Raw genomic sequence first — 14,011 nt, 5'->3', positions numbered from 1 at the left:
TCGTGAGCAATGATCCTTTTCCCCCTGTGAGACAGCTGGACTCCATCTGCCGCCAGCAGGCCCGGTGCCGTGTAAACCTCCCCGTGATCAAAAAAGCCAAAATTCCGCCGATGGCACCAGCCCCTGAGCCACGTGTTGATCAGGTGTGTTTTCCTGCTCCTTTCAGTATCCTTCCCTGCCACTGTAGGGATAGAGGAAAACACTACCTGTGCTCCCGATCCTTCAACCAGTCACCCCAGTGCCCTGAAGTCCCTTTTGATCACTGCAGGACTTCTCTCTGCAACCTCATCACTGCCAGCCTGTATAACCAACAGCTGGTAGTAATCGGAAGACTGTACCAGACCAGGGAGCTTCCTAGTGATGTCTCTGACCCGGGCCCCAGGGAGGCAACAGACTTCCCTGTGGGAAGTAGTAGTAGTAACAAATCTGTAGTAACAAAAAAGCTGATACCACACATTTCTTGCATTTCAGAGCAATACCTCTATCATTTTAGAAAGCTAGTGAGCTAGTTAGGACTTAACTATTTTCCTCATGCTGAGTAGGAAAACAGGGGCTACATATCTAAACAATGTTATGCTTCAAGAGACTGAATTAGAAAGAGGAATTGGAACTACACAGCTAGATTTGGAAAGCATCTGAAAAAGAATCCAAGGCTACTTTCTGTAAAGTATCTAGGACAATTATAGGTATTAGAGGATCATTACAAATAAAATCCTAAGGAAACAAGGTCATAAATGCAGTGCAGAATATTTATTGCATTCATTCTCAGTTGGTGAGACGGTGATCCTTTCACTGTGCTAGCGAAACTTGGTCCCAGGGAAAAAGGAGTGGCTGGTAAGTAGAGATGGAAGCTTTTTACCCATACTGTAAAACCCAGATACAAGTTCATCTGAATTAAAAAGGCAGTATTATAACAGGTGTTATCCAGTTGTATCCTATATGATATTCTTGAAGCAGAATACATATAGTGAAAGGTAGGTAGTGTTAATTTACATGCAATGGCAAACTTGCAAGGTCTACTTCAGAATAAAGGAAGATCAGAAAACACAAAATGGTAGTAATACGGGCTGAAAAAGAAAATACAATAGATTGTAGGTTACACAAGAAACAAGAGAATTAATAAAATGATATTCAACCTTCATCTCGCCTTCTAACAGAAAGGCAGGCAGTGCCATCTTCCCCATACAATTTTAAAAAATAAACATGCTAAGAAGATATGTACACTATTAGCTTCTCTCTTAAAAATAAAAAAATGGCACATAATCACTCCACATAAAATGGTATAACATAGTATTCAATTCCTCACCTAGTGTTTATTTTTACTGTGGCTAATGTCTTTGATTTGAAATATATCTACATCTGAATTTAGTTCAGACAATTCCTGTAATTGATAATTTTTCTAGAAAGTTAGCCAACTTTGCTGCAGACTACAGATATTTTTCTTACCTTGCTAAAATAAAAATCCTAAGGCATTAGAACTAAGTAAGAAATGAGAATATTTGATGATCATTTTTGTTAAAATGATTATGTTTTTTATGAAGGGTAAATTGAATTAAAAATAGTGCATCAGTATGCCTGGATCACATCATCAAAGTACTAGAATTTTTTTAATTTTCAAGAAAGTTAGTTATGATCTATTCATATTTTAGGAATTATGGTATGGGTTTTCCACAGATCTCCAAGTGAACCTTTTTTATGGACAGCTAAAACATCACTGAAGTCAGCGTGCTTCATGGGAATGCAAAGACTGCATCTCACGGCTCTCTGAAGAAATTACAAGATTGATTTTTCAGGAGTTTGGGTCCTAAATGACTGTTACATTTAATAAGAATCTCCACCAAGATTTTAGTATGGAAGGAAGATCAAAGCAATTACTTAGCTCTTCCAAAATGAAGAAGGGGAAGTTCCAAAGTATGCAAGTTGAAATAGCAGCAAGTCTTCATCAAAATGTGTGAGATGAATGAGATGCTTAAAAAAGGCTTTTCAGGGCTAGATTCCAATTTTACATAGTGCTTGCTTGGTTTTGTTCCATGTTCTCAATTATTATTATGTGTAGTTTTATAGCGTTACCATAAAGAGATCCTTAAAAAAATGGAAAGTGAAAAGTGAAAAACAGATCCTTATTTCTATAGTTTCTTTTGCTTCTCTTCTTTCTCTTCATCAGCTATAGCCTCTGACACATTGCGTCTTTTCCCCTGATCTTTTTCAGTGTGAGACAGTGTATATTCTTCCAAATAGGTTTCTGAAAGTAGTCCACAGGGATGCATTTTAACCGATTCAAGTTGTGAGGCAGATTGTGCAAATTGCTCAGTGTGTGCATTTAGGACCACTGTAAAAGTAAATCCCATTCTGCAGCTGTTTTATTTGCTATTGAGCAGTGTGACACCAATAGCTCTTTAGGAAAAGCAACTCAGGGAAAAAAAAAGGTACTTCCAATATCGGGGAGGTATTCATTCTTTGAAGAAATAGATTACTTGTTGATTTCTTTACCTTCCAACCCTCTTCCTGATGTTTCCAGCTTTAGTCATAGGATCCGTAGCCAAATTATGATGCAGGTATCTGTTCAGTGGTTGTACTACATGTCCACTGAATGTTTTTACAGCACTAAGATTTGTGAAATATTTTAGAGTACATAGAGATAAAGCCTGATCTTAGACAATACGGAGGGAAGGGATCTCAAGTGAGAATGCAGTGAGCACACTTGCCCCAAAAAAGGATCAGGTTTATCCCTTCCTTCTCATTCTTGACAGACGTTTGTCTGATAGGTTCTTAAAAACTGTCAGTAATGGAAATACTACAAATTCTACAGGCAGCCTTCTCTGTCTGTACTTACCTTCTCTGTTAGAAAGTGTTCCCCTAATGTTTAACTGAAATCTCTCTTGCTGCAATTTAAATCCATTTTGTGGTTTATATTTTAGGCCCATCATTTCTTCTCTTATCCCCAGTGGAAAAGGAGAGTAGCTCCCAGTAACTTTTACATATTTGGCTATGAAGCCTTTCCTCATACTTCCCTAGCTATATAAACCAATTTTTTCGAACCTGAACACACCGTTCCAGCTGCAGTCTTACCAGTATGAGTGAACTGGAAGGATTATTCCACAGTTCTTCCATATAGCATACTAGTTAATATACCAGGAAATCTTTGAGCATTTTTATCAGCAAAACGCTGTTGACTCATATTCAGCTCGTTTTGACTCCACATTCTTTTCTGTCTTGTGAGTCATCTGCTCTATTGTAATTGTGAAGTTAATTGTTTCACCCACACAAAATACTTTTTTACTTGCCAAATTGAGTTGCATCCTGCTTTTTAGACTATCTAATTTGTCAAAATTGTTTTGAACTCTAATCCTGTTCTTCCAGTACTTGCAATGGCTCCCAACTTTGTGTCATCTGAAAGGCTTCACAAGTTCTTCCTGTCTTCCATCATGCAGGAAATATTGAATGATGCTAGAAGCAGAAAAACCCCTATGAACAACTTCATCCATCTATCCACTTTGACAGTAAGCCATTGATAACTGTTCTGAATACAATCTTCCAACAAGCGTCTACCTGCCTTACATTAGTTTACGGTAATTCTCATCCCTCGTTTTTAAACTACTCTCCTGTTTGGGACATATCATTTTCATCCATCATAGCATGCTGAAAGTGATTATGTTTTTATTCTCAATTTGTTTCTGGGTTGAATTGAAGGTAGAGCAGGTTGAACGCTCAATGAGTTAATGTTCTGTGTGCTGTATGTGTATTAGTATTTGGTGAGACTAAATTGTTTTCTAAAAATAGATTGAAAGTTTCAGTACTTGCTGTGACCCCAGCCTGAGAACTGGTGAATAAAGCAAAAGAACAAATAAATATCCTTTAAATTCTCTATGCATAACTCTCTTAGTCTGTCTTTGTCTCGATCACACTACTTAAGTGAGGATGGAGCCTTTTTGCGTTTATTAATTTGCCTCATAAGAGATACCGACACTTCTCTGTTGCTGACCTCTATTCTAGAGATTCTGAATATAGAAATACTGGTGGTAACAATCAGCCTGTGTAATTCGGATAGATTTGATATTTAAAAACCTTCCGCTCCTCTTGTAGTAATTAAAACAGTAAAATTCTTTTTAGCTTTTTATTGCATTTGAAATAGAAACTTGACTTTGTTTTTAACTCAGCTTCTGGCAAATGGTTTATGGGCTGAGACAGCAGATAGAACTATGTATAAAACTATTGAAATAACAGGTTGTGTTACTACCTTTATACAGAAAAAAAAACCCCAATTTTTATTTCTTAAAAGTCAGAAACTGTAATTCTGACTTAGGCACTTTTTAAGGTATGTAATATTCCTGATATCTTTCAAATCATAGACAAGGGCTAGACTGGTCCATACATTAAGAGACAAATTAAAATACATGTCTAGAAAAAATCATCACTTTATTGAAATAATTGACTTGTCTCAGGCGAAACTGCAGAATACAAAAGGTGGCATCTTATACAAGTCATCTGTAGGCTAGACTTAACTATTTAAATTAGGTTTAAAAAAAAAACAAACAAGGGAAACACTGCCTAAAAAATTATAATGGAGAAAAAGTTATAATAGGCTTAATACAAAACCCATTGAAATAAGGTTTCACTGATCTTTGGATCAGCTGTATTAGTGAAAAAAAAAAATGTGGACCAAATTCTGATACCCTGTTTGCGTTAGCATCCTTTTTATGAGTAATCTCATTTATAACAGTACAATTTTTTGCAGAATGCATCGTTATTATTCCTAAATAGTAAACCAATCAGTCCAAATCAGTCACAACTGTCAAATGCTTTTAGAAAAAAATATCATTTACTTTCCTTACCTAGGCTGCTATGAAGGAAATGGCCCTACTCTTTTACAGAATGTATTTTGCACCTATCACATCTGATAAATGTTTATTATTATCTTTGGGGTTTTACTGTTCCCCTGTTCTCGTTCAAAAAAATTAACAGAAGCATTCTTCTGTTAATAATAACAGAAGAATAACAGAAAACATTCTTCAATGTTTGGCAGACTAACTTATGTCCCCTCCTATAGGTGGTATAGAATAGTTAAATTACATCAGTGTTGTATTTCAAGGTTGCTTCATTGGTTTTAAAAGCACTGGATTACGTTGTATTTGTCAGGGTCTTGAGCACAACCTCCTTCAAGGAGTTTAGTTGGTTAAGTTTAGAAGTGTAGCTGGCTGCGTCCAAGGTCAGCTCCTTTGCTGATATGAGCTGTTGTGAAGAAAGGTTCATGCAGGGGCTGCCCCTCCTTTTCCTTGGGAGCCACTTTTAGGCTGAGGCTCTACTGCTGGCCCCCAGCTGTGCTACGTCTGCGCCCAGTCTTGTATTTTCTCGGTTCTGACCCAGATCCAGACCCTCCGGCTGGGTTTCCTGGCCTGGCCTCAGACCTGCCTTGTTGCTGTGGACTCGCTGGGTCATCATCAGACTGTGGCTCAGCCTGGCCCCTGTCTCTGGATTTGAGTGGGACCCTGACTTGCCACCCTGCAAGGTGCCACCCTGCACCCGGGTCCTCGTTGGTGAGGCCACTGCTCCTGTGCCTGCCTTGTTTCCACACTCTGCTCCAACTTGCCTTTAACTGCAGTGCAGCTGGCCTTGCTGCTCCTAACCCCACTTACCACATGCTGGATTGAAAAATCACTGATTACTATTTAGTTCCTTGGGAACAAGAAATTACTCTGGCTTGGCAGTTGCAGACATAAGATAGAGGTTTCATTTACATCCAGAATTATATTTGTAAAATATGTAAGACAACAACCCAAAATATTTTATGGAAATCATTTACAAAAGTGTAGGTTGCAAGACTGCTATTATGTTATGTATGGTGGTTTTTGTAGCAAGCATATTGCTTTATTCTAAATGCCTTACACCCCCTTGCTCTTAGCTTGGTCCTGTACTCAGCCAAGAAAAGAAGGTCTGATCAGATTCTTAGTATTACAATATTAAAGATAAATGGATTCTAAAATTTACTAAAATGCATATCTATTAATGATGAAGACCAGGAACATTTCTTTATTCACCATAAATTCATGAATAGATAATCTCGGCATTTCAGCTAGTGTAATTTCTAAGAAGCTTATTTAGTAGAAACTGTCCCATGTGAAAGAGAAAATGCTATCTGAAGTCTCCACAGCTATGCTAGTCCCAATAGAGAAATCAAAACTAACAGATTCACAATCAGTATTGATTGAAATCTAAAAACTCCTGACAATACTTAACAAAGAACAGGTAAAAAAAAAAATACAGTGTGAGAGTTAATGAAATGTTATGATCAGGCCCAGCAACAGGTACGTATTATCCAGGGTATGAACTTGGCCAATCTATTCAACATGCAAATCCTAACAAATATACAGTACAATATAGAATTCTTACCTTCTTTTTTAATGAATTCCAAAGACTTGGTGAGTTACTGTCAATGTCTGCCCATCAACTGCGTCCTTCAGCTCTGTAAGTACAGGCCCATGAAAAGAGACACTCTTCTTTATGCCTCGTAAGAACCCTCAAGCACCGCGGTTTAAAGGAACCACTGCAATGATGGATTCAGTTCCCCTCAGCACTCTTACACTTCACTTAACCACTAAGATAATTCTGTAACTTGAACTTTGTGCTCTCTTTTCACAGACAAATGATTTTTAAAAAGATAGAATTCAAAAACAGGATTAAAAGAAAAGGAAAAAGCTGTATATTTAACATTTAGAGTTGTTTTCCCTAGGTTTAGTGGGACTTCTTCAATTGAGTCTTATCTTTTTATTATGGTGGACATTCCTAGACTGTGATGAACACCATTTACATTTACCATTAAACATTTAGTATTGCACTTTTCATACTGAATTTGTGAATATAATAGCACATTACAGGTGGAGAAGTTTTGGAAAGAAAAAAAGGTTTTATTATTTCTTCTGCTAGATGTCTATGAAATCTATAGGAGTTTGCAGTGAATCTGGCCTCATATTTAATTGGACTGTCCCTTGCAGTTATCTTCCTGCTAGCCCACTGACATTTTACGTTTTGATATACTACAAATAATTTTACTTCTCTATCTTTAAAAACTTCTGGCCTAATAAAGTAGGTGATAGCAGCTTACTGAGATCATTGTCCAATAAGTGGCCCTCCTAGAGTAGGGACAATGGAGTGATTTTAGGAGTTTGCAGTACTGGTGACTATGCTGAAAGACATACTGAAAGACATGCTGTCATTCTCCAGTAGAAGTTCAGGCACTTGATTTAGGACATAAGGGAACAACTTAGCCTGCATTATATACAAGAGCAGATTAAAGAATGATTTTGGTTTTAAAATATTTGAAACAATTAATCTGGCAGATACGGTTAACAGTGTTTACAGATTAAGTTTACTATGGTGGTCTTGGAAATGATGGATTTCTGTGGGAGGTAGGACAGAAACCAAAAAGTTTATCAGGAAAAAAATATAAAAATTAATATGTATTGCAGGTATGATTAATTCTTGGGTTTTGGACCACAATTTCATTACATTTTTAATTAAATCAAGGTAGGTGACCTCTAATATACTTTTTTGAAAATCTCAAATTTTTCTTTATCCTTGGTACTGAGAGGCAACTTAACTGGACCTTTAGCAGTTCAATTTTTATACCAATATTTACATATATCCATAAAAATAGCTGCAGTACTGAATTTGGTTCTGTACCTGACTTTTTTCCCCCCCATTATTGTAGCTATAATTAAAACAGCTCTTCCCAACATGGACAGAGAAGCCAAAGAAGAATACTTTGTGGTCATCCAAGCAAAGGACATGGGAGGACATATGGGTGGACTCTCTGGAACTACAACAGTGACAATTACACTCACTGACGTTAATGACAATCCTCCTAAGTTTGCACAGAGTAAGTGCCATTATGTGTATGTGTTCTCCTGTATAAGAAAGTAATATACTGCTTTTTTTTTTTTTAATCCAGTTCTTTTTTTTATCATCATATTGCCTGGGTTTCTAATATAATTTAAAAATATGTAGCTGCTACTAGAGAAAGATTAATAGTCCTCTGCCTGATTAAGAGCTTAGGAAAGAGGGAATTAGGTCCACAACAGTGTACACAGCCCTCTGTCTTCCTTGTTATCCCTCTTACATCCACACAAAAGGGCTTGGGGACTTTTTTTTTTCATATATTTATTTGCTTTCAGTGCAGTTGTTTCTAAGTGCTAGTTTTAGTTGCTGTTATATATGTTATATGTGCTTCCATCTCATGTCAGACAAGTGACACCACCAGTAAAAGACACATATAACTGATAAAAGAAATAAAGGTTTGACTAATTAGATAATAGTGAAGAAAACAAAGAAAATAAGTCTGAGTCTAGATAATTGTTGATCAAAATCCATAATTACTACTGTGGTTCCAATGGATACCTTGCTGGGCTAGGTCAAAATGATTTGGCATCCTGCTGAGATTCTCTACAAGCTTTGTAGTCTATTTGGAAGATGAAGACGAAAAAAGAAGAGGGAAGAGCATAATGACTGGATCGATTTTATTTGGAACAGGTGCAATCTAATACACTATTAGAAACTTATCTTTTTATCCAGCTTGTTCTGAAAAACTAAAGTTGTAGGGTATTAAGAGTTTGTTTTGGGGTTGGAGAATGTTCACATCTAGACTTTGTATCATTTTCACTTTATTAGAAGCATGTTTTTCTAACAAGGTACTTATGCACCCAATGTAAAATTAATTCTTTTCCACATATGTATGTCTTGCAGTCCACTTTTGTCCTGTTCTGAAAACATAGAGTGAAATGAGTTTGTCCTAGTACTCAGCATATGATAAATACTCTCCTATAGTCTAGAAAATGCACATACAGATAGATAGAGAGAAAAAATATAAAATAAATAAGCAGAGGTAAAAGCTTATTTGCAAAATATATATTTTATTACCTCATCTCAGTGTTTTTTAACAGATAAACACTGTGCACAATAAAAGATTTTCTCCAATAAAATAAGAAATGCATAAATTTTTTACTTCATATCACATTGCATTGCTTGCACTTGTGTAGTAGTGTTTTACCAACATATGATGACGATTTCCCTAATAATGTAAACATCTATAGATGAGACTCCTGGCTGAACCATATCACCAGAACGCAGAGGGACATTTCTTTTATACCTGCAACGTACTGTAGCTCTAACTCTGTGACTACAGATCTACTTTTGCCAGCTTACCTGGCTTTTATATTTGTATCAACGCTTTCTGTCTCAAAAAGCCTTTGCCTGCCAGTATGAAAAAAGCTGATCAGAAAATCAGCAACAAAACTGGTGCTAACTGGTACATTTGCTGGAGGTCTCAGCAGGAAGCACAGGAGTGAATGCATACGGAGACGAAACTGTACTTTCCCTGTGCAGTTTGCTCATATCTGTTCTTCTGTAGTTTGGATACAGTGACATGTTGACTGGGCAGCATGAGGAAGACTGCAACACAGATCCCTGAAATATATTTTCTATATAGAAAATGTAGATTAGTTTTCCTTCAACAAAAAGTGAGTTGCTGTCTTTGAAGCTGTTACAGCTAGTGCATTCCGGTGCAGAATTCAAGCTACCATCTAGGAGTAACCACCTTGTTATAACACTGACCGTTATGCAACTTTATTAGAAAAAAACCGCATGTACTATAACTTTGTATTATGTATATATTGCATTTAATGAGGATGAGTGTCCTGGTTTCAGCTGGGGTAGAGTTACTTCCATAGTAAATATTGTAACTGGATGTTATTACAAATTCTGCCTTTTAAAATGAAGTATTCATAGCATGCTGCCTAGCATTACAGATTAGTCATGACTCTGGCCTTATACAAGAGCTGATCACGTCTTTAACATTTTTTTACATCGTTGAAGCACGGTTTGCATTTGCCTGGAAAGGAAAATAAGAAGGGATCAAACTTACAATAGAGCCTAACCAGAATGAAATAGAAATTCGTAAGAGGTAATACATGCTGCTTTCACAATAAATTGTAATGAACTCGGAAGCAGTGTGTTTTATAGGTTTATTGTTTCCAGGCAGGACAGAAATGTATATTTATGCTTTGATTTCAAAGAGTGTTAGCCTTCTGGGTTTTAGACATGAAAAAGATGAACTTTCACTACTTCTGTGATCTCTTTGAAATAATTTTAGAGGCATTTTATAAGTCACAGAAGTTTTTAACCTGGCAGTTTACCATAGGATTGTACTGAGAACTGTGCACTTCTGTAACAACCAAGGGTTTTCAAAGATGCATAGTGTGGATTTTTGGTCAGCTCTGCACTAGGACATCTTGACAGGACAATTCATAATTCTTGTGAGCAATTTGTGTAAGAGCTGCATCATAATATTTTTTTTTTACAATATTTTGTAAACTATCTTAATAAATCTGAGAGAAAAACACCAACTTAAAAATGCAATCAACTGTGTCTGGAGATTCAAACCACAAAGTGTGGACAGCAGTATAAATTATGTACACATAATTTAGTCTCCTGAGGCACTTGATTGCTTTGGCTGCTCACTGTTTGTGAGCATTATGAATATTCTTGAGGAATCTTGATGATCTCCAAATTATCTCTAATAATTTAGCCTAGAAACATTAAAGAAAAAGAATATTTCACTTTGGGACAGACTATCTGTATAGCTAATATTTGTGAATTCCTCACAGTTTCCTTCCTACTTTCAACTGTTGCTACTGCCTACAAACAGGCAAAGCAACAACTCCAGAAGATTTTGGTTTTAGAAAACTACTAGCTGCACATAACATCAAAAACCGCGTGTTGTCTTAGAACAACTGTGAGGACAGAAAAGAACAACTCCAGAACCCTTTGTCAAAAACTATTTTAATGGTCTCATCTGATAACCTTGAATTTCCTTTGACTATTTTAACTACTAAGTAGCGCTGCAGTTGATTAGATCACATATTAACTGTAGCTTCAATAAGTGTAAATTACCAAGAGGTAAAAAAATAGGCACTCCATAAAGAATTTTTGATGTGAAGCATGCATGTGCCTTCTGTTTTTCAGAGTAATGTTAAGAACTGGGAGATATAATAGAAAAATGGGTATTTTGAGCTTTCTCTTAATAAAATGCTTGCCTAAAATAATATATTACAAGTTCTAAATAGATTTTTGACACTTCTTAGGTCAGAAGGTTCGAAGCAAGTAATACAAAAAATAAAAATGCTGAGAATTTGAATAGCACTTTCTAGTGGATTTTAGTCTAACCCTACAATCAAATAGTAAATACAGCAATGATTGCTATGAAAAGTTATTCTTTCCTTTAAAACATAAAATTTGGGAGTTTCCCTGAATGTTTCTTAATTAGTTTCTTGCCACAAAAGGAAAGTGGAAGGGGTTAAACAAACAAAACCAAATCAAATTAAAAGGGTCAAAAAGTAGTAAAGATCTGAAATTGTATAAGGCATCCTTAAAATATTAAACCAGTTTTCCACAGAGTAAAAGCCAGAGTTTCATAGTTGAATTCTAACTACATGTCTGTAAATAAAACGGTAAGTTCAACAGTGTCTGCAGTAGAGAATGTTGCATACTTTCAGTGCTGAAAGTAGCTTAATATTTATGTCTGCCATCACTAAGCATCCCTGCAAGGAAGAAGCAGGATACTACTGTAATGAAAAGAACATTCACATACAGTAAACTGAATATTCCTACAGAAGGAACACATTTTGCTGCTTTCAGTCAATAACTTGTGTAAATGTGGTTTGTATTGGTTGCACATCTCAAGAGTTTGCGTTAGGGAAGTATAAACAAATGAAGAGCACACAAGTGATACTGGAATCAGGTGTAATGTTTAGTCTTTTCCTCTTATTTGTAAGGTCTGTATCACTTCTCAGTAATGGAAGATGTTGCTCTTGGTGAACCAATAGGAAGGGTGAAAGCAAACGACCTGGATATTGGAGAAAATGCTAAATCATCCTATGATATTATTGAAGGAGATGGAATGGATATATTTGAAATTACTACAGATGCCCAAACTCAGGACGGCATTATTAGAGTGAGAAAGGTAAATGATATCTCTGTTAAAAAAAAAAATGTTTATTGTACCTACAACTACCCAGCCAGACTGTACTCTGTGAGAAGATGCTGGATTTCCAAGGATTCTTTTATCTATGGATGAGGTGTCAAGCCAGTGAAGTGATAAAAAAGGGATGTATTAGCCATGTCTCTCAAAACTGCCATTTAGGTGGCAACTGGGGAGACATCCATGGGAGTATTTTTGGTGCTGGGAATGTGTTAATCTATCTGGGCTTCCATGTGGTCAAATCGTACAGGTTTTGCTTCCTTGGTTCCAAAGGAGAAGAGTAGATTAGAATCTGCTTTGTTGGTGGTGTAAATGTCCATAAAATCTTGGCTGAGTATTCATCAAATATTTTTGATCATCACCTTTTGTCTGTTCTTTGGTTTGCTGTATAGCTGGTCAAATACTGTTCAGAGGGGAAAAAAATATCATAGCATATTATTTAAATTACCTGATTTGTGACAGGCTTAGTCTTCCACCTTTTCTGATGTTGAACTCTCTTTGCTCAATGAATAATGATTTCAGTGAACCTTATCAAGGAGATCAGCACTGTGTCACATGAGAAGTGCCAAATTTGGGCCCTAAAGAAGGCTACAACTCTGTTACCTTTTCTATGCTTGTACAGTCTTGATGTATGCAAGATGAAGTGTTTGCATATACACAACAGAAGGACCACCCAATTATATACAGAAATATGGGGAGAGACAGCATAGCTAGAACAAAACTTGGCTAGTAAAGTCAATGAAACATTAATTGCAGATTTAATTTTCCTTATGTTCTGGGGAAGGAGAAGAGAGCCGATTCTCATGCTGTGTTCTGAAAAAGGATATGAATATAACTTATAGCACTGGCGTAGAGGGTTTTAAATATGTAGCATAGAGGACTCTAAATGAATCTTTGTTTTAAGAAAAAAAAAACCAAACAACCCAAACCAAAAACCAAAACACGACATCCCAGTGAAAAAAGAAGAATCCAATGAGTCCAGGTAATTAATATTTAACTTGTACCTGTAATTAAAGAGATCAGGCAGAGTACCTGTCAAAAGTTTATATTTTCTGTTTCTCAGTGAGTAGGTCAGCACTGTAGATATATAATAATGAGGTATATTTATCTAAATTTAGATCTGTTTTCCTAAAGAGAAAATTATGATATACATCCCTGATCTTCCTTACGGTTATTTATTGTATACTGTGGCCTCTTCTGTAAACTAAGGCAATTAGCCTTTTGCCCTAGTTCCCTTGGCTTTATTTCATAACTAAGTCTCTAACATAATGTTTCATATATTCATTTTGACAGCAATAATCCTTTTGGTTCTACTACAGTAGATGATGTATGGAGGGTACTGTTCACCAACAGATTTTCTCCAGCATAAATTCATGGGGTTTAGACAATGCAGAGTAAATTTTCAATATGATATTCTGATTAAGCATGACAATGTATTGGGGTGCTGTCATTTCTGTAAAGCGTATGAACAGCAATTGAAAAAATGATACAGGAGCTATGATTGGCAAATTGTGAATATACTGATTTATAAATCACCATTGATAATGACAAAAGCTTACTAATTTAAGAGCTGCTAAAGAAGCAAGGTTTTCTCATGTTTACTAGAATTTGTGAGAAAGAGCAAATCCCATTAGAGCTTGATTCATACCTGAAAAAAAATCAACAAGATTTGAAAGTATACATATTGAAGGCTTTGACAGACTTCCTGAAGGTTCCTATTTGTGCTCTTGCTGGTATTTGCATTGCAGATTCAGAGTTTCTATGTCCTTTTCTTTTTATCCCTAGGACATTGTAATGCAAATCTTAATATCTTTCCAATGCCTGGCAATTTGCATCTTTGAAATTTGAATCATTGTGAGACACAAGAGAATTATATAGTGAATATACTGATGTGCTTCAAGACATAAAAACTTGAATCTCCTATAATGAAAAATTCTAATATTCAAAAGTGTCACAGATTTGGTTTTTATTTGGTATTTAATT

At 36.0% G+C, this 14,011-nt stretch overlaps 1 protein-coding gene across 3 annotated transcripts in view; it reads left to right on the top strand.

Annotated features, from left to right (window-relative positions):
• Positions 1-14,011, top strand: part of CDH8 (cadherin 8) — a 138,885-nt gene that overhangs the window by 66,453 nt on the left and 58,421 nt on the right. For all 3 annotated transcript variants that reach the window (XM_009277314.1, XM_019471531.1, XM_019471530.1), the window contains 2 exons: positions 7,706-7,873; positions 11,823-12,010. In XM_009277314.1, the coding sequence (XP_009275589.1) occupies positions 7,706-7,873; positions 11,823-12,010 (356 nt within the window). The remainder of the gene's footprint in view (positions 1-7,705; positions 7,874-11,822; positions 12,011-14,011) is intronic.

The sequence above is a fragment of the Aptenodytes forsteri genome, unplaced genomic scaffold (genome assembly GCF_000699145.1).
Source record: "Aptenodytes forsteri isolate BGI_AS27 unplaced genomic scaffold, ASM69914v1 Scaffold50, whole genome shotgun sequence".
Classification (NCBI taxonomy): domain Eukaryota; kingdom Metazoa; phylum Chordata; class Aves; order Sphenisciformes; family Spheniscidae; genus Aptenodytes; species Aptenodytes forsteri.
Note: the sequence above shows the minus strand (reverse complement) of the source record. Positions and strands in the feature narration are given on the sequence as shown.